The sequence below is a fragment of the Tachyglossus aculeatus genome, chromosome 15 (assembly GCF_015852505.1).
Source record: "Tachyglossus aculeatus isolate mTacAcu1 chromosome 15, mTacAcu1.pri, whole genome shotgun sequence".
NCBI lineage: Eukaryota > Metazoa > Chordata > Mammalia > Monotremata > Tachyglossidae > Tachyglossus > Tachyglossus aculeatus.
Genome location: NC_052080.1, coordinates 7,185,228 through 7,205,513, shown reverse-complemented (window position 1 = coordinate 7,205,513; position 20,286 = coordinate 7,185,228). Strand labels below are relative to the sequence as shown.

At 40.0% G+C, this 20,286-nt stretch overlaps 1 protein-coding gene across 1 annotated transcript; it reads right to left on the bottom strand.

The window, feature by feature from the left end:
• Window positions 1-2,312: 2,312 nt before the first annotated feature.
• FANCB (FA complementation group B) lies at window positions 2,313-18,499 on the bottom strand. Its single transcript, XM_038757338.1, has 9 exons — window positions 17,488-18,499; window positions 15,113-15,265; window positions 13,950-14,045; window positions 11,536-11,664; window positions 9,750-9,913; window positions 5,609-6,051; window positions 5,257-5,494; window positions 3,199-3,632; window positions 2,313-2,452 (listed from the first exon to the last, which is right to left on the bottom strand). The coding sequence occupies exons 1-8, from the start codon at window positions 18,415-18,417 to the stop codon at window positions 3,212-3,214; spliced, it is 2,574 nt and encodes an 857-aa protein (XP_038613266.1). The 5' UTR covers window positions 18,418-18,499; the 3' UTR covers window positions 2,313-2,452; window positions 3,199-3,211.
• Between the last annotated feature and the right edge of the window lie 1,787 nt (window positions 18,500-20,286).

The window sequence follows — 20,286 nt, the reverse complement described above, 5'->3', positions numbered from 1 at the left end:
CTTTGGGAGGCCATGACATGCTAGGAAATGGTCTCATAACTTTTCACTTTGGGCTCAGAGCTGATTTTCCAACTTACCATTACCAGTTGGTATGAGTGTCTGCCTGTTGAATGTTTTCTAAATAGAGTACATATTCAAGAAGAATGCTTTCTGAAGGTGGAGAGATGCAGCATGGCCTAGTGGATACAGCACGTGCCTGAGAGAAGAATCTGTGTTCTAATCCCAGCTCCACCACCTGTCTTCTAGGTGACCTTCGGCAAGTCACTTCACTTCTCTGTGCCTCAGTTACCTCATTTGTAAAGTGGAGATTGACTGTGAGATCCATCTGGGACACGGACCCCAGTGCTTAGTACAGTCCCTGGCACAGACTAAGCGCATAACAAAAAGCATTAAAAAAAATAATAAATTCTAGAGTTCTCTAAGAGATTAAAGCATGGATTTTACTGAAATCTTAGGTTGCTGACTACACTACCTACTGAAAAGAACATGCCAAGGAAAGCTAATGTGGAAATTACAATTGCTATTTCTTCCAAATAATTTTCCTTACCTAAATAATGGTTAGGCTTCCTTCTCTCTACTTCATAGCTACTGGCAGAATTTCTCATAAAAGAAACATTACATTTAATGAACTCTCAAGCTCTCCCCCCATTAGGCACTGGATTCAGAAGGCAGCACAATGTTTGTGCTATTGGCCTTAACACCTATTCTGTTTTTGCTGAACACGTCTATTTACAACAAAACAGCAAATTTGGTCCCAGCTCCCCTTACACAGGTGCAGTTTCCTGCAGTTTTCTTCCCCAAGACACTCTGTACTGCTTTTGAAGTTCCAAGTTCCTTACAGTTGTTCAAGTTGCTGCTTGAACAACTTGAAGAAATGCTCACCTACGGCTTGTAGCACCTTGAAACAAATTACGATTAAGTTCTGTTTGAGACTCTAAAATACACAATTATGTTTTTTTCTGGGCTACACTTTACAACACTACAGGAGGCTTGCGAAAACTACCTTAAGACTTACTCGTTGCCCTGCTGAAATTTTACTTGAGGTTAGTATGAAGAAACAGGTTGTGCCACTTAAGTTCAAAAAGGTTTTTCTCCCTTCCAGTTTAGGAATACTCGATCATTAGCGCCAGATCAATCTTGATCAAAACCAACTGTTCAGGTAAAGGCAAATGAATTGATCATAGCTCAAATAAAAGTGAGTTCTGAATGAATAATTCCGTTCATACTACACTTGGACATTTTATCTCTGATTATTGAATCAGCAGAATCTATTCTAGGCAGTGGTCAGTACTAGGAAAGGTCACATATGAGTAAGTTGTCTTTCATTACTGGGGGTTGGGGCTGACAAAATAGCGACAGGATAATAATTACAGTAATTGTTAAGCACTTACTGTGTGCCAAGTATTGAACTAAGTATGAGATAGGTTCAAGATGATCGGGTTGGACAAGGTCCCCATCCAGCACTGGGGCTCACAGTCTAGGAGGGAGTAAGATTTAATTCCCATTTTACAAATGAGGTAACAGGCACAGAGAAGTGAAGTGACTTGCACAAGATCACAAGCTAACAAGTGGCAGAGCTGGAATTAGAATCCAAGTCTGCTGATTCCCAGTCCCCTGCTTTTTCCACTAGACCATGCTGCTTTTCCACTATCATTAAAAAGTATCTAAGGGCCCATATTTACATAGTCCTTACACATGGACTCTCCTCCCTAAAAGTTTACAAGCTGGAACAAACATCAGGATCACCTCAACATATCAAAGTGGGATAATTCCTGATCCACACCTGCGTCACTCTAGTCCCAAGGAACCTGCAGCAGTTAAGCGGGTTGGCAGGATGTAACTGGCAGAAATGTCTGGACGGATGGAGTAATATTGGGACCCAGCCCTCATACAGATTGGATGGCGATAGTTCCTGCTCCAGGGAGTAAGGCTAGTGGCCAAAGATGGGGAATAACGAAGACTGAAGACCCCCCTTGTGGGGCTCTTGCCAAATTAGACACAGCCAGCCCCAAAAGATGATACATTCTTACAGGGGGAACCTTCTTGGGCATCCCTCCAGTTATCAATCAACCAGTGGTATTTACGGAGTACTTACTATGTGCAGAGCACTGCACTCCACGCTTAGGAAAATACAAGAGAGCTGGTATAATCCCCATCCAAAAGGGACTTCTATAGTCTAAAGTCCAGATGGGAATAACGTGGCCCACTGCCGTGGAGAGATATGAAAGAGGTAGCTTGGGCCAAAATTCTTAAGGAAAAATTGCACATATTACCCTTCCCGAGGTCCCTTTCCCGCTCTCTACCTTGGGAATGAAGATCCTGACATGGTCCTCCAACAATCCTTCGATTCCAGCTGGGGAGAGCAGAATAAGGCTTTGCGTGAGCCAGGGAGAGGGATGCTGCCCTAAAACAGGTTCATGTGCCTCATGTCTCTGTGCAACAAATGATGCATCTATGGCAAGCATAAAAGAAGACATAAAAAAGGCAATGAAAACGAGCTGATCAATTTCACAAATCTACTTGTGAACAGGTTATGATAAGTATGCATACAATGAACCAAGATGACTAATAAGTTATTAAAATTTATTGGTTGAAATGCCTTTATTCTTTAGTGGATATCTGTGCCTAAAAATTCAATTTATTCAAGATAGCAAAAACACAACTCTGACATACTAGTGACACACTTAATTTCTCCAGCCCTACATCACAGTATTTGTTGCTGTTATTTTACATCTGCACAGTGGAAATTCAGGATTTTAACTTCACTTAAATGATTCCACCCCCAGCTCAATGACTTAAGCACAGTTTTAGCATTTGTTTATTACTGAGTGAAATGCAAAGTTGGGAGTTGGGAAAGGGGAGGGAGAGAGAGAAGCAGCAGCGTGGCTTAGGAAACAGCACAGGATTGGGAGTCAAGTGACTTGGGTTCAAATCTCAGGTACACTACTTGTCTGCTGTGTGTTCCTGGGCAATTCACTTCATTTCTTTGTGTCTAAGTGGCTGGCATATGCCAAGCACTGTGCTAGATTCTGGTGTGGGGGAGGCGGCGGGGAGCGGGGGGGAGAAGAGTAAGCCAGCTGTAACTGCTTTAAAGTCATGATATTTAGATCTTTGGACACCAGAGGAACCAATTTAAAAACCCAGCAAAATAAAAGATAAATAGTATTCTGGGAGTTAAAATATTCAAAAGATATTTACGTTTTGATTATGGTTATAAACTGTCCAGATTCTGCGCATCTCTGTCAGATTTTAGCTGAATCTCAGCTAGTTTCCAAGTAATTTCTCTGTAATGAGCACCAGTGATCGTCAGGTTCATCCCCAACATGCTTTGCTCTTTTTCCTTCTGAAGTTTGTCTCTGTACTGCTGCACTACTTCTTCTGGGAGTGATGAAGCCGCCACGGTGTCACTGCTGCATTGTGGGTCAGCCTCACACATCAGTCCCAACTTTTGATCAGTCTCAGATACTGCAGATGAAAACAAACTCCTGAAGGTAACCATTTCCTTTTCTAAACCTAGTGCCAGGTGGTCAGTAAGGGAGCCCCTGCTCCCAAACTTTAGTTGTTTTATCACACAGCCTGGAGGGAGAACCTTGGTGAGATCATGAAGGCACTGGAACAAAATGGTTTGATTTCTGAAATGAAGAAAAAAGGACAAAACTGCAAATAAGTTGCAACACTTTGTGTACATTACCAAACAAAAACACTCATTCTTCCATTTCCCACCTCCTTCTGGGCTCTTTACTTTGTTGGTAGCACAGAGAATACCCTAAATAGCTCCACATATTTTAATAGGCAAAGACAGTCCAGCGGCTGAGCGGAAGGCCTTCAATTAATGTGAATCAATGATCACTGCGATAATATTTGATATCATAACGAGCTCCCTGTTCTTTAGGACCTGGAAATTATTTCATCTGTACAGTTTGCCCTTTACCATTTGAACAGACTGCAGCCCCTTCCCTTGATTCAAAATGGTATGAATTACTACACTTGATGACTAACACTCAGTCAGTTGATACTAACTTGGCCTGTTCCGGTTGCACTGAATTCATTTTTGCTTTTTTTGAGTTGAAAGATCATCTAACCTGCCCAAAATAGTTTTCACTTTTTCTCTAGAAAAATCAAACAGAAGTTCCTAAGAAAGTGAGAATTATTGACCTTGGTTTTCAAAATTAAAATGGGTGACAAACCATTTAGGTCCATTTTGAAAGCAAATCAAACTATGAACAAATGCGGAACAAGGACAACTGAATCTCTTTTTCCTCCTCCCAGAAGCAGCAAATGCTACGTCAAGACCTGCTATCTAAAAGGGAACTAGCTTAAACTTTTAGACTCCCCAAATATACAATCCCAGGAACTTAACTTTTAAAAAACACCAATATTTATAGCTCTCAAAATCGGTTCATGAAATTTTAAGTTCCCCAAAACATAGGCACAGAAATATAAAAGGATTTCTTAGTCCAGAACAATAACAGACACATTCTGCTACATATCCTATTGAGAAATAACTAACCTAAAAACCACTCAGGAAACAGTGTCTCATGGGAAATGAAGCAATCAATCCTTCAAGAGACAGACTTGAAATTCGGTACCAGTTCAATGGGTATACATCATTATGACATAACATTTGTCTTTCCAAATGTTTTGCACATAGAAGTCCCAGAGGTAAAAGATGAATTTCAATTTCAAATACATTATCTTCATATACAAAAAGATTTAAAAGGTAAGCTTTTCTGTGAAACAAGTTTCTTTTCCTCTTTAAAAGGATCATTCCGCTCACAAAAGGGCCCTTCTGCCAGCAGTCTTTTTGAGCATCTTTAGGAGATGCACAATACACACACTCCCTGATTTTAGGTTTTTCATATTATTAATCAGCCCAAAGACATGTTAGATGAGCTAACATTTTATGCCCCAGTTGATCTGTACCGAAATCACTATTTTTCATATTGTTTTTTTTTTCCCCCACTCAAGGGGTGTGTAGAGAAGCAGCATGGCTCAGTGGAAAGTGCATGGGCTTTGGAGTCAGAGGTCATGGGCTCAAATCCCAGCTCCGCCAATTGTCAGCTGTGTGACTTTGGGCAAATCACTTAACTTCTCTTGGCCTTAGTTACCTCATCTGTAAAATGGGGATTAAGAATGTGAGCCCCCCCCATGGGACAACCTGATCATCTTGTAACCTCCCCAGCGCTTAGAACAGTGCTTTGCACATAGTAAGTGCTTAATAAATGTCATCATTATCATCACTATTATGTGTACTACCTGCAGAAGACTTCTAGAATGCCCTCAAATGGCATCTTTTGGCTCCAGTTGAAAAGGCTCCCTTGCACACTGCCAGGCTTTTTACAGAGCAGGTGGCCAGGAAATTCCTCAATTACTTCACATTCCAGGTCTTCAATAAGCCAGGGAGCCACGGATGTCAGTTTATAATCAGGTGATGATATTTGAAAACAAAATTTGTGAAATATAGCAAGAGTGGCAAAAAGATCCTCTACAAATCCTGCAGAAAAAAAAAAAGGTTTGAAGATAAAATGGGAATATTTAAATTAGGGTGGAAAAGATAAAAGCACATATGAAGTTACGCTCCTATGAGTCAAGATTTTTTCATAATTACCTGTAAAACTATTTTGCCTTGAAAGTTTTATGGAATATTTTCCCCCGGAAAGGTCATCCAGATTTATACAGAGTCTCCCACAAGGTATAGCAATTTCCTGGTGTTTTCCAGTGGTCTCTTCATTCTCTCTTCTTTGGGCATGAAGCAGCACAACACAACAAAAATTGTGTAATACCAAAAGAGGTGAAAGAGAGGTAACAGCAGTGTACATTTGTATACAGTCTGTTTCCAGCTGCTGTTCACTGAAATTATTGTCCCCTTCTTTTTCGGGATGGGCCAGCTTTATCCTTTTAGCTTCAGGTTCTGCTGGCCTAACAGAAAATGATGTCGCTGAGAAAGAATCCGTTTTCAGCTTTATCACTTTATTCTGACACTCGATAAGTGGAGAGTTCAAACAACAAGGTTGATCCATTAGCAGAGATAAAGTGATGTCAGTCAGAGATCTGCAAAAACCCAAGAAAAACAATTAAGGTCTAAGCTCATTCTTTTTGAAATCATAAAATAAAGAGAATTTGAGTTTTGCAAAGATAGGTACTGATATTTATGTTTTTAATGATTTTTTAGTAAGTGCTTACTATGGGTTAAGTACTGGGAGAGAAACAAGGTAATCAGATCTGGCACAGGTCTCTGTCCATCATGGGGCTCACAATTTACAGAGTGGTGAAACGACTTGCCCCAGATTGACACAGGTCAGTTACAGGGCTGGGTCTAGAATTTCTATCTCCCAATTCCAAATCCCTTGGTCTCATTCCCTAAGCCACAACTTAATAAGAGGCTTTCAGTTTTGAAAGATACCCCCCCAATCATTGCGCATCCCTGAGTTTCATGAACTGGCACCAACATTACTTTAGAAAGAAATCTCTCAAAGGAAAACTACACATAAACACTTCAGAATATAAGGTTGCAAAATATGAAGAAATACATCTCTGATGATGTTTATGATTGCCCCTTTGATCCTTAAGAAAATCTAAATATAAAAGAGAATGTACAGAGAGAAAGTGAATAAAGAGAGAAAATAAACTACGATCTTGTTGGGGAAAAATATCTGCTATTAGCCAGTAAAACTTCATTGGATTATTAGTGTTAAAGTAAACTTTAAATTAGTGGATTCACTCTGAATCTTTTAGTTTACTAGCTTTAATACTATGATTTCCATGAATATGATTCAAACATAATTTCATACTTAAGCTCTCAGTTATGAAGATATTCATAAATCATGTGCTCACCAACATCAACCTAACTTGATCATTGTTTTTCATCTAAAAGAAGTATTTAAGTGCTCTTCATGTGCCAAACATGGGGCTACATGGGGCTCAGTCTAAATAGCAGGAAAAATAGGTATTGAACCTCCATTTTACAGGTGAGGAAACTGAGTCACCAAGAAGCTAAGTGATTTGCCCCAAGGCAGACAATAGGCAAGTGGTGGAGCCAGGATTAGAACCCAGGTTCTCTGACTCCCAGGCTAATGCTCTTTCCACCAGGCCACACTGCTTCAACTTCCATTAAATTCATGCAGAAAAAACTCCTGTGCAGGAGCCCTGAGGTTTCCACGGTTTAACCAGGCATGGGGTGTCCCTGCCCCACTTTCCTCCAGACTTGAGTTCCCCAAAGTCAAGTCTCTCAACTTGACTTCGTATCTCTCTACCAACAAAACTTCTGTAGCATAGGCTCTCTTCGGCCCCCTGCCTAGCCCAATGATCATCAGCTGTCACTGACCCATGTCACTTTACAGTTAGTCTCAGAAGACAGAAAGTTAGATGATCTCATGCTTTCAAGATTTGTTTGCCTATAAACAAAAGGGGAGTCATCATCATTCAATTGAATATGGCACATACTATTTTAAAATTTTTAGTTAGGAGCTAATGTGCCTAGCACTGGGCTGAATGCTGGGATAGGCACACAATAATTAGACTGGACATCAAAGAATGTTTTGTTGCTGAAAACAAACAAACAAACAAAACTATTGTGACAAAGGCGGGGGGAAGGCCCAGTAAATTTTAATAGAGGCTGACAAGGAGGGGTCCAATTCCCTGAAAACTGTTGTTTCTGTCAGATGAGAGCCCAGGAGACTACAGCCCAAGGAAAGCCCCAAAAGGCAAGAAAGTCAGTTCACTTACAATCAGAGAGCTGATTTTTAGGAGCATCAACACTACCGCTTCCATTTTCTGCTAGCTAACTATAAAACATCACTTTAGAAATATGGGGAAAAGTAGCATCTATGCTCCTCAACAAAAACATACTAAAAAAATATTCTACACACTTCGAGTTGGAAATGTTTTTATTGCAAAGGCAAATCGTATATACTGAATGGAGATGACTATTTTGGATGTAAAGCAACTATGGAAAACAAAGGAATAATGAAGAGTTTGAAAACCAAAGGTATGTCTCTGCCAGCTGAAAATTACATAGCTTGAAAGCCTCTATAGCGAATAAAATTGCAGCTCTCAGCTAAGTTATTTAATAAAATATAATTAACTGGGGTTGAAAGGTGCTGTTTGATACTACAGCGAGGACATCCGAACATAATCAACACCATTTCTGGTCAGACCACCGGTTGATTCTGCTTAGTTTTCTGCCTCAAATAGTGACAGAATATGTAACGAAACCATGTAATGTTTGCCTCCATTTACATTTAGTGACAAAACTATGCAGGGATTTTTCCCCTCTGTCCTTCCTCATTTTCTTCCTCTCTATCATAAACACTTATAATCAAAATCTTTAGGGGTGAATAATCTGATCGAAACATGACTGAGGAAAATGCTGGTTCTCGAAGATTTGCAATACAAAGAGATTCAGAAAAAGAGATGTAGACATGGTGAACCCCTTCAATAACAACTGATTGGGAGAATATTGTTTCTTAGAACAGGGCCTTGCATTGTACCAAGCACTGGGGTAGATACAACATAAGCAGATTGGACACAATGGACTCAAAGTCTAAGGGCTGAGATACAATGTATCTAATCTCCATTTTTACTGAAGAGAAAAACAGGCACCGAAGTTAAGATCACATGGCGAGCAATTGGTGGAGCCAGAATTAGAACTCAGCTGTCTCTATTAGAACTGCACTAATAGCCCCAGACTGAGTGTGGACACTCAAAGAAAGGAATACTCCTTCCAGAGTGGAAATCCATGGGGACGGCCCTACAGGCTGGGGTCTGGGCCTCTGGCAATCCAGCCAACAGTTGGAAAAACACTGCTCTTGAAGAAATGGTCTATGGGAAATGAAAAGTGAGAAGGGCATTCTCATCAAGTTAAAGACAGACATTTCTCTTTTCTTGATGAGAGGTGCCAAGTGTTCCTGCACAATTCTCACTAATTGGCTAAAGGAAAGACTCGGACTGAGTTGCTACATCTCGAGGCATTTATGTGGATAAGGGGGTTTTACAGGGAGTGACAATTTATAAAACACCAGGCCAAGCAAGCTTATGTTGAGTGCCTTTGCATGCGGTTTTAAGAATATTTGTCTAATAAAGCTAAGCCCTTCTGAAAAGTAAAATCACCCAACCCCCAAATCTACATGCTCTCCTTGATCCCAATCCGAATATAGAACCAAAAGGAACCCAGAGAAATAAAGGATTGTTGAGGTAAAACAAATACATAAATTATCCAGGGAATAGGGGCACAGGAATAGCATGGATTACTGAAATCTACACAACCTGAAACCTCACCCTGCTTTTAACTATTGCTAGTATAGATGAGAAGATGGAAACTCCTGAAAAGCAAAGTTAATCATTTGAGCATCATCACTTCCTCTCTGACTCTTTCTTCGTTCTGGTGGGGAAGGAGCATTGAAATGACAAAAAGCTAGACAGCAGCACAATGCCTGGACACTCACCTACTGAATAAATGACTATTGGCAGTAGGGGTTATAGAAATGGTTAATGTCTAATGGTTATAGACCATTAGAATCAATTGCTAAAATTGAGAGCAAAGGGACAAATTTAGTCACTATCCTGAGGCAGATGTTGCAATATTTGTCAGAGTGTTCAATAGTCAACGCTTCATCTAAAAGACCTTCTTGGTGGTACCTTCACTGGCAGCACTGACCATGGGTCATAAATCCACATGCCAGAGTACTTTAAGGTATGCATTCATAAATAATTCAACTTTTAACAACAAACAACATTTTTCCTTTACTTACAAGATAGGTGAATACTTTAATTTTAGTCCAACAACCAAGTGGTCATCCAGCACACGATGCCACAGCTTCTCTACTAGATGTTCTGAATCTGGAGATGTGTCACTTGGCTTTTCAGTGGGATGGGGAGGCTGCTCGGAATCTTCCCACAGAGAAACAAGACCTTCCTTAGAGAAAAACATCAATTTAGCATCCCAGAAGTAATCATGAAATGTTAAAAGATTCTTGTTATAACTTTGCAAAACAGTCCTTGAACCCAAGAAGCCTAACAAATTCTATTTCTTTTCAAATTCCTTTTGGTCAGGTTCTGCTGAGAATCTGTGTTCAAGAGGAAAACTTCTGAGTGGCAAGCAGCAACTGTGCGTCCACAATACAGAGGCCAGTAGGAGAAGCTGCAAATATACTTAGTTCTGAGAAGAGGTACGAAATATTTCTATATTTCCGATTCAATTTTTTTGTATTTAACCTGTTGGAGTTATAAGGGTGCTTACTATCCCCTGGAATGGGAATTTCCATGTAACATTTATTTCAGTGTGTCTCCCCGTTAGATGGTAAACTCCTTAAGGGTCAGGATTATGCCTATTAACTCTGTTGTACTCTCCCTAGAGAATAGCAAACATTTTCTCTGTACAAGAGAGGTGCATATCCAAATTCATGATTCTTCACATTTCAATTGATGTTTCCCCAAACACTTTTTCCCCTGAATAAAGATGATTAATTAAAGAATGTCGATCCTTAGTAAGTTCAGGACAGTAACTGGGGAAGCAGCGTGGCTCAGTAGAAAGAGCACGGGCTTTGGAGTAAGAGTTCATGGGTTCGAATCCCAGCTCTGTCAATTGTCAGCTGTGTGACTTTGGGCAAGTCACCTAACTTCTCTGTGCCTCAGTTACCTCATCTGTAAAATGGGGATGAAGACTGTGAGTCCCCTATGGGACAACCTGATCACCTTGTAACCTCCCCAGCACTTAGAACAGTACTTTGCGCATAGTAAGCGCTTAATAAATGCCATTATTATTATGATTATTAATTCTCAATGTGACGCTTGAGAGTTTTGACTAGGGTGGTACAAATAGCCTTGAAAAATTCTACTGTGGTGGCCAATGACCAATATGACTCCGCCTCTTCCACCTTCTCATTGAACACCCCCGGACCAGCACTGAAAAAAATCTGCTTTGATGCTGAATGGGAGCATGATGCTCTCTACTCTGTGAACTCTTTGTAGGCAGGGATTTTCATTCTTTATTGTTCTACTGTACTTTCCTATGCGCTTAGTAGAGTGATCTGCAGACAGTAAGCTCTAAATAAATACGAATGAATGAGTGAATGCAAGGTGAGCATGTGCGTGTGTGCATAGCCATGCTTGTAATAATTATGTTGTTAAGCGCTTTCCATGTGCCAGGCACTATTCTAAGCCCTGGGGGGGAATCCAAGAAAAATCAGGTTGGGCACAGTCCCTATCCCCATTTTACAGATGAGGTAGCTGAGGTACAGAGAAGTGAAGCGACTTGTCCAAGGTCACACAGTAGACAAGCTGTGGAGCTAGGATTAGAACTCATGACCTTCTGACTCCCAGACCTATGCTCTATCCACCACATATGTGCACATTAATATAGATATTGATGGGGAGATGAAGGGCAATAAAAGTTTGAGAACCACTCGGTCCTGAAGTCACCTGACTGCAGACGCACCAGAAGCTGCAGGTTTTAATTTTTTTTTAGCAAAATAAAAAATAGGAACACTCTATCACATGGCTCTTAGTTTTCTAGATAAAATAGAAAAACTGCCATACCTCCTCTGCACTTCCAAGAGTATATTCCTTCCCCCGGGCAAGGTCTACTAAAGCTCTGCAAGACTTTGTAATGATTTTCTCCTTGAGGTGAAGATGCTGTTTCAATTCTTGAATACCAGCCAAACCAACCTGTGAGATAAGAATCAACTGCATAAAAACTCTTCTTATCACCATGAACATTTCAAAGCAAACTAAGAACAGGACTTAGTCCAAAGCAGAGATCTAAAAAGCTTCATGAAGACATTCCCCCTCACCACCCTGTGTCAAGAACAATGGGCTGGAAGTAAAAGTCCTCCTTCCCAGACACTAGCAGAGTGAAATAGCTTCATCAAGGTGATGACTGATTTCTCTTCTATGCATGGAAATTACCACTACCAAAGTTGCTCCACAGTTGACAATTTTGGATATTTGTAATTTTATTTTTAACAGGGAAACAATCACTATACATAATAATGGGATACCAACAGAAAATACTATAAGAGGGGCAACTTTACAGGAGCCTCTTCCTAGTTGACCGATTAATTTCTTATTCATAACTTCCTAAATGGCCTTGACCCAGCCTGAAACCCTCTCCTCTCAGTTTCTGCAGTACAAACTTATATGCATAAGTACATTTCAATTTATCTGTAGCTTCAATTATTTATGTAATGGTCTTGGCCTAGCCTGTAACTCTCTCTTCTCTCAGTTTTTGTAATGCAAACTTATGTATCTATGTACATTTCATTTTAACTTTACCTTTATTTATGTATAGCTGTTTTATCCTAAGGTGCTTTTACTGTTTCCTCTTTAATCCTTGTTCTTCCCTTGACTTTTACTATCTGTAATAATTTGTCTCCCCCCTTAAACTGTAAGCTCCTGAAGACAGGGAACATGCACCTTGTTACTTTTGTACTTTCACAAGAGCTTACTACAGTGCCTAGCTCACTGACAGATTGACTGATTAAATGAGAATATTGCAGTAATTTATCCCTCTCACCAGAGCACTGTAGGGAACAATAGGATGAATGAAAAGTGTTATAAGATGAGCATAAATTCAATAATAAGTAGTAATACAGGATGACCTTTAGCCTGAATATTGACATTAATATGAAGCTTGCAACTTGTTTGGTTTAAGATGGGATTTGAATAAAAAAGTAATTTTCATTAGTACAAGATCAAGTTTTTTTGCTTATTTTGGATATGAAATTCATTTCTATTATGAAAATAACAATCTTACCAGTAAGAACAATCCAAATAGGATGTCTTAAATACCACATTAGTAGAATCACTCATTCTATCCCAACTGGATTACTGCATCAGCATCCTTTCTTGTCTCCCAACTTCCTGCCTCTCCCCACTTCAGTCTATACTTCACTCTGCTGCCCGGATTATCTTTCTACAGAAATGTTCTGGGCATATCACCCCGCTCCTCAAAAATCTCCAACTGTTAACTATCAACCTCCATATCAAGAATAAGCTCCTTACTAGAAGCTTCAAACCCCTCCATCACCTTGTCCCCTCCTACCTCACCTCTCTTGTCTCCTTCTACATCCCAGCCGGCATATTCAGCTCCTCTGGTGCTGCTAACCTTCTCGCTGTGCCACGTTCTCGCCTGTCCCACGGTTGACCTCTGGCCTAGAACACCCTCCCTCCTCACATCCGTCAATCACACTTTCCCCACTTCCATGCCCTACTGAAGGCTCACCACCTCCAGGAGGCCTTCCCAGACTAAGTTCCCCTTTTCCTCAGCTCCCCCCTCCCATCGCCCTGACCTGCTTCCTTTGCTCTACCCCCTACTCCCTACAGCACTTGTGTATGTAGGTACATATCTATAATTCTATTTATATTAATGCCTGATAATGCTTGTTTTAATGTGTGTGTGTGTGTGTGTGTGTGTGTGTGTGTGTGTGTGTGTGTGTGTGTGTCCAGAATTCTCTGCTATTGATGCCTGTATACTTGTTTTGATGCCTGTCACCCTTCTTCTAGACTGTGAGCGAGCCCACTGTGGGCAGAAATTGTCTCTGTTGCTGAATTGTACTTTCCAAGAGCTTAATACAGTGCTCTGCACACAGTAAGCGCTCAATTAATATGATTGAATGAATGAAATACTCTATTGTCTTGAAAGAATTCACGGATTCACTTGGCTGAAGGCAGGGTTTATTATATAGCGATAGTAAATCCCAAAAGAATCACAATTCTAGGAAAAGTTGATGCCAGGATTCCTTAAAATGCATAACCAGAAAACTGGGATATTCAAAATTCAGTCATTTACTTAATTTCCTCACTGAATAACTTTTATAATATTTCTTAAATATTTATAACTTCTAAATTTTCGAATATTTCTTCCATGTCTTAAATCCCAATATCTAGTTTTCAATGTAGTTTGTCCAGTAGAAATCTTTGTAAACATAAAAGTAGCACAATTTTATACTTACTTGCAATCTTGTTTCAAGAGCCTGAATCATAAAGGAACGATTCTCCTGTAGTTGATCTTCAGGCGAAGCATCTTCTTCACGCTCAAAACTATCACTCTAAATAAAAGAACACACATTTAGCCTTATTCCTTTTAAAAAACGGCATTCATTAAGCAATTATGTGCCAGGCACAGTTGGGGTATAAATAGGCTTATCAGATAGGTCACAGTCCTCGTCCACCATGGGGCTACCAATCTCCATTTTACAGATGAGGTAACTTAGGCACAGGGAAGTTATGACTTGCCTAAGGTTCCTGAAAATGGGGCACAGACTTTTGACCCACAATTATGAAGAGGTTTATGGCAAGAAATTAAAAATACCACATAGGACAAATAAAATTTTATCCAACGAAGATCAAGAAGCAAATGAAGGGTGTTGTTGTACAGACTACTTTAAGCAAGGTTCATGTCCCAAACTTTTGACTCTCTTTTGGAAACCAGGAAATGGGCACTGCGATGAGTCCAGACTTGGATCTATGCAGCAACATTACTCAAACAACTCTTAAATTTTACTAAATAGACAACTGTTGTCAAGCTTAAAACAGTCAAGCTCATTTCTTAGGTACGACAGAAATGGCAATAATACTAGTAGCAATTGTAGTATTTGTTAAGCACTTGCTAGGTAAAGACAATCAGGTTAGACAGTTCCATCTCATATGGGGATCACAGTTTAAGTGGGAGGAAGAAGAGGTAATTAAATCCCATTTTACAGATGGGAAAACGGAAGTGCTGATAATTTAAGTGACTTGCCTGAGGTCACCCAGAAGGTGAGTGGCACAACTGGGAATAGAACCCAGGTTCACTCCCAGGCCCGTGCTCTTTTCATTAGGCCACACTGACTAGAAAGAACTTTTAAATGTAACAAAACATTTCATGCAAAAAATCTGATGAACATTAACCTTCTTCATTGCTATTTGGATCACAATCAGCACTCAGAATTTGGATTTCGTGAAGAAAAACTTATAGTATCAGATGGAGGGGAGCTACATATTTAATAAGTTCATATGGTTTGTATCTTGAATACTCAATTTCAAATATTTTTTAAGCCCAGCAAGCAGGATATATATGGTCAAACTTCACAAGGTTTCTTTATGGACTATATAAGTGTAGTTAAACAGAACTTACTGAGTAGTTAATGTCACTGAGATTGGTTATTCTGAATGTAGTCAGACTATCTGGGTTGAATGCATCCTCAAAAATCAACAGTATTTGCTCAGTTCCACTTCCAGTAAAGTCATCTACCAGAACTGACTTAACGTTCTGCCACCTGGAAGTAACCTAAGAGAAGGAAAAGAGGGTTAAAAAAGGTGGTAAAGATAAGACTGGGAGGAGAAAGTGAGGTTAAGCATTTTTATTTTATTCTTGCCTGCAAACTCAATTAGACCATATGGTGTTATAATGAACAGGGCCTAAAAAACACACACCCAGAAAAAGAGGTCATATATTAGCAGGTACACAATGACTGCAAAAACTGCATTAGTGGCTTTTGCAAGGGAAAGTAGAGGTTAAGAAGCTTTAAAAATAGGAATTCTGAAAATTAATTTTGCAAATAGGTAAATTCTGGGAAATAAGCCTCCAGTGTCCAATAAAATGAAAGGAAATGGGTTGGGAAGAAGTCAAACCTCTATGACAATTTTTTAAGTGGCAAGAATAAAATTGGAATATCTAAAATGTTGAGAAGAAACATCTTCAGGGAAAATAATCTCTCTAGTCAAACAAAATTTAAGGTAGCATTTCAAATGATTTTCCCGTGAGAATAATAATAATTATGATAATAATAATGATGGTATTTGTTAAGCACTTACTATGTGCCAAGCACTGTTCTAAGGTAAACCATTTTAAAAAACTAGCTTTAGCTTTTATACAATTAGGGATATTAATGAGATCATGAAGCTTTCAGTAACAGATAATAGAAAACATTTTAGTATGAAAGGCAGAGGTTAACGCTACCCAGATGCTGACAGTTCACATAGACATCCACCAGGAAAACTTGCTGATTCTTGAAAATGCAAGGAATATTTTTCCTGAGAGATTCTAGATCCTCAGTAAATACAATGCTCTGCACAAAGGTGATCCATAAACACTACTGTTTGAACATCCTCCCTGATCCATGAGCTTGCAACCTCAGGGCCAGCCCTGACTTCTCTTTCACCTCTCAAGGCCTTCCCAGACTGAGCCACCCTCCCTCACCCTCTCCTCCCCATCACCCCAACTCCCTCCCTCTGCCCTACCGCCTTCCCCTCCCCACAGCACTTCTGTATATTTGTACATATTTATTACTCTATTTTATTAATGATGTGTATATATCTGTAATTCTATTTTTTTGATGGCATTGACACCTATCTACTTGTTCTGTTTTGCGGTCTGTCTACCCCTTCTAGACTGTGAGCCCATTGTTGGGTACGGGCTGTCTCTATATGGTGCCGAATTGTACTTTCCATGCACTTATACAGTGCTCTGCACACAGTAAGCGCTCAATAAATACAATTGAATGAATGAAAATGTTTTGAACATCTGTTAGTAACATCAGAGACCCATGCTATCCTTTCAATGTGTACAACCATAATTTAGGTCAAAGGCAATAAATCCCAATCTATTTAGTCTCTCTATTCTTAGCTTCTCTCCAATCCATCTTACGTTTAGCTGAATCATCTTTCAGCTAAATGTAAACTGATAGACACATATCACTCCCCTCCCTTTAATGGCTACTGGATGTCCCTCACTAAAACAAATTGTTCACCATCGGTTTCAAGCTAACAGCAACTGCTTCCTCATACCTGGCTGCTGCCTTATGCCCGGACAGACCAGAATGTGCTCTGCTCCAGGCAAATCCCTCAAATGCCCCTCACATTCAACGATCCTGCCTCCAACCCAAACCTGAACTGTTGCCTCCACTCAACTTAACCAGATCCTGACCTCTTTTTCCTCCAAACAACTTCCTACAAGCTTCCTCTTCCATGAGGTATTCCCTGATTAATCTCCATTTTACTAGTCATGCCATTGCACCAGCACCTTGATAGAGAAGCAGGATGGCTCGGCGGAAAGAGCCTGGGCTTTGGAGTCAGAGGTCATGGGTTCAAATCCCAGCTCCACCAATTGTCAGCTGTGTGACTTTGGTCACCTAAGTTCTCTGTGCCTCAGTGACCTCATTTGTAAAATGGGGATGAAGACTGTGAGCACAGCCCCCCCACCCCGTGGGACAACCTGATCACCTTGTAACCTCCCCAGCACTTAGAACAGTGCTTAGCATATAGTAAGCACTTAATGCCATCAATATTATTATTATTATTATACTCTTGATTGTCCTTAAGTAGAAATTTGCTTATCGTTGATCTCTCTACTCATATGTCTTCATATATTCTTTTAATTAGTGCACCTTCCCCTTTATAGTGAAAACTCCTTGACTACGTTATGGTTCCTCTGTATGTTTCCCCAGGGATACAGTTCGGCTCACTAACCACCCAATAAGGACTGTTGATAACAAGAATATTGATAAATACCTGAAAGTCATTTTTCCAAATTGCACAAACATTACTGGATTCAAAGAAGACAATGAAGAAGTCCCCTCCAACTGAAGCCATAACCTGTACTTCATGGGGATTTTCATATGGAAGCTGGCAAATATTTTTTGGGAGACCATCTTGGAACCAAATTAACTGATTCTTGGAAGTGACAGCAACCACAGATGTTCTGAATTGCTTGTCCAATACCTCAATGGCACACACATGCACACAAGTCACCACACTGCCATAGGCGTGGGGCAAGAAACATGCACCAGTCAACGTTTCTTTTCTCTCAATTGAGTACACAAAGAATTCAGTTCCCCAAATGGCCGCATCTGATTCTGAAGCCACCTGGCTGATTTCTTCCATGGGCAGATGAGCTTCTCTTACTCCCAATATAACAGTACCTAGATTTTCAATATCTCCTGCCCACTCAATCGATGAAAATAGAACAGGAGCACTAACTATGGTGGCAGTTTGGGAGGAGATGTAAAAAACGGCACTGGAATGCCTCCACAAGACAGACGGGCCAGCAAGCAGCTTTACGTCATCTTGCAGCTCATAGTCCAATTCAAAAGCCAGCCGCTGCTCAAACTTATTGGAGCTGTGAAGGAGCAATAAAAAATATTTGAACATGCTGGGTTTTTTCTTCTTTCTCATCAAAATGCAAGGGAGATTAATTCCTGTCCGGGAGTCGACTGTGCAGCTGCAGCAAACCATTTCAACACTGAAATGCTCCCCGTGAAGGCTGAATATTCCAGTGGCCTGCTGAATAAATGTTCTTGTGCCTCTGTCAAATGCCATTTTTCGGACGTGGAGTCTTGATATTTTTGCAGGCCTCTCCTCTGACAATTTTCTTCTAGACAGCTGAAAAACAAGGACTTCCCCATTGTAAGACAAGAATTTTTCCTGCTCTTCAGATGACATTGCTCTCTTTCTCTCTCTGTTAATTCCACCACATCAGGTCTTCATATCGGTTGATTTTCCAGAGGTAAACTGAACAGTGACTGGTCTCTTCTTGCCTTTAAAAATAAAGGTTTAAAATTTGCATTTAAGAATCCAAGAGAGAATGAATGCAGACTAAAAAGGCACAGTAAATAAACTTTAAGTCAGAGTAAACCAACACTTACAGATTAAAAATGGGTCAAATTTTCAAGATGTATTTTTATAAAATGATAAAACATCAACATACTGTATCGACATGAGTTGAGAAAGTCAAATCTCCTCCACTTGGACAAAGAGGGCTGACTTCTGTTTGTTTTTTCAAATGGTACTAGATGCCAGGCATTGTCCCCCTCGTCCCCCTCTCCATCCCCCCCATCTTACCTCCTTCCCTTCCCCACAGCACCTGTATATATGTATATATGTTTGTACATATTTATTACTCTATTTATTTATTTATTTTACTTGTACATATCTATCCTATTTATTTTATTTTGTTAGTATGTTTGGTTTTGTTCTCTGTCTCCCCCTTTTAGACTGTGAGCCCACTGCTGGGTAGGGACTGTCTCTATATGTTACCAACTTGTACTTCCCAAGTGCTTAGTACAGTGCTCTGCACACAGTAAGCGCTCAATAAATACGATTGATGATGATGATGATGATGATACAAGGTTGTCAGGTTGGACAGAGTCCTTTGCCAGGCATGGAGCTCAGTCAATTTCCATTTTACAGATGAGGTAACAGGCACAGAGAAATTAAGTGACTTCAACAAGGTCACACAGCAGACGGCAGAGCTGGGATGAGAAGCCAGTTCCTTCCAACTCCCAACCCTGTGCACTATCTACTAGGCCATGCTACGTTAATGAAAATATATTAATTGCAGAAATATTTAACTACATCTATATATATATTTTTTTTTACAGTACTGAGGATGAGTACAGATTCCCCTGCATCTCCATGTTTCTTACTACTCTGATGCCTCTCTGCCTCAGATGGACTGACAGGTGTCCAGGGTGATTCCCCCCCCCCCCCCCCCCCCCCCCGACCCACCTCCCCCCCAACCTGTCTGAACTCCACATTGCCTTCTGCATATTCCCTGGCATGATTAACCACCAAAGAGAAAATAAAGGGGTAAAGCAGGAGTAACTTTGCCAAGGTATCAAGAGTTCTAAGTCCAGCAGGAGAAGCAACATGGTCTAGTGGATAGAGCACTAACCTGAGAATTAGAAGGACCTGGGTTCTAATCCCAGCCCTGGAACTTGTCTATGTGACCTTGGACAAGTGACATAACTTTTCTGTGCTTCAGATACCCCTTCTGTAAAAAGAGGGATTAATACTAAGCCCCGTTTGGAAAATGGACCATGTCCAATCTGATTAACATATAATTACCCCAGAGCTTAGTTCAGTGCCTGGCACATAGTAAGTGCTTAAATACAATTTAAAAAGTTCATGTAAATGAGTTCTAACCTAATATACTAAAAACCATAGCTCATAAAAATGCATACTTCCTGGTGAATTACTAAAATTCAGCTGAAACAAACATGACTTAGAAGACCAGACATTGCATGACAATTGAAAAATTAGAAAATTTAATTGAAATACTCTACAAAGCACTGAATATTTCAGTCTTATATAATTAGGATTAAGGGAACTAAAACTTAATTTCAAAATATTTCATCAGAGTAAATTTTTAAAAGCATCATTAACCTCTACAGAAGCCAATATTTCAATTTAATATATAAAAGAATTAACCTGAAATGTGGTCTAAACTATGTGCAAATGGAAGACAAATTACATCTGAGAAAAATCATTTCATTACCTAAACTCAATCAGAATGCAGCCTAACATATGCTT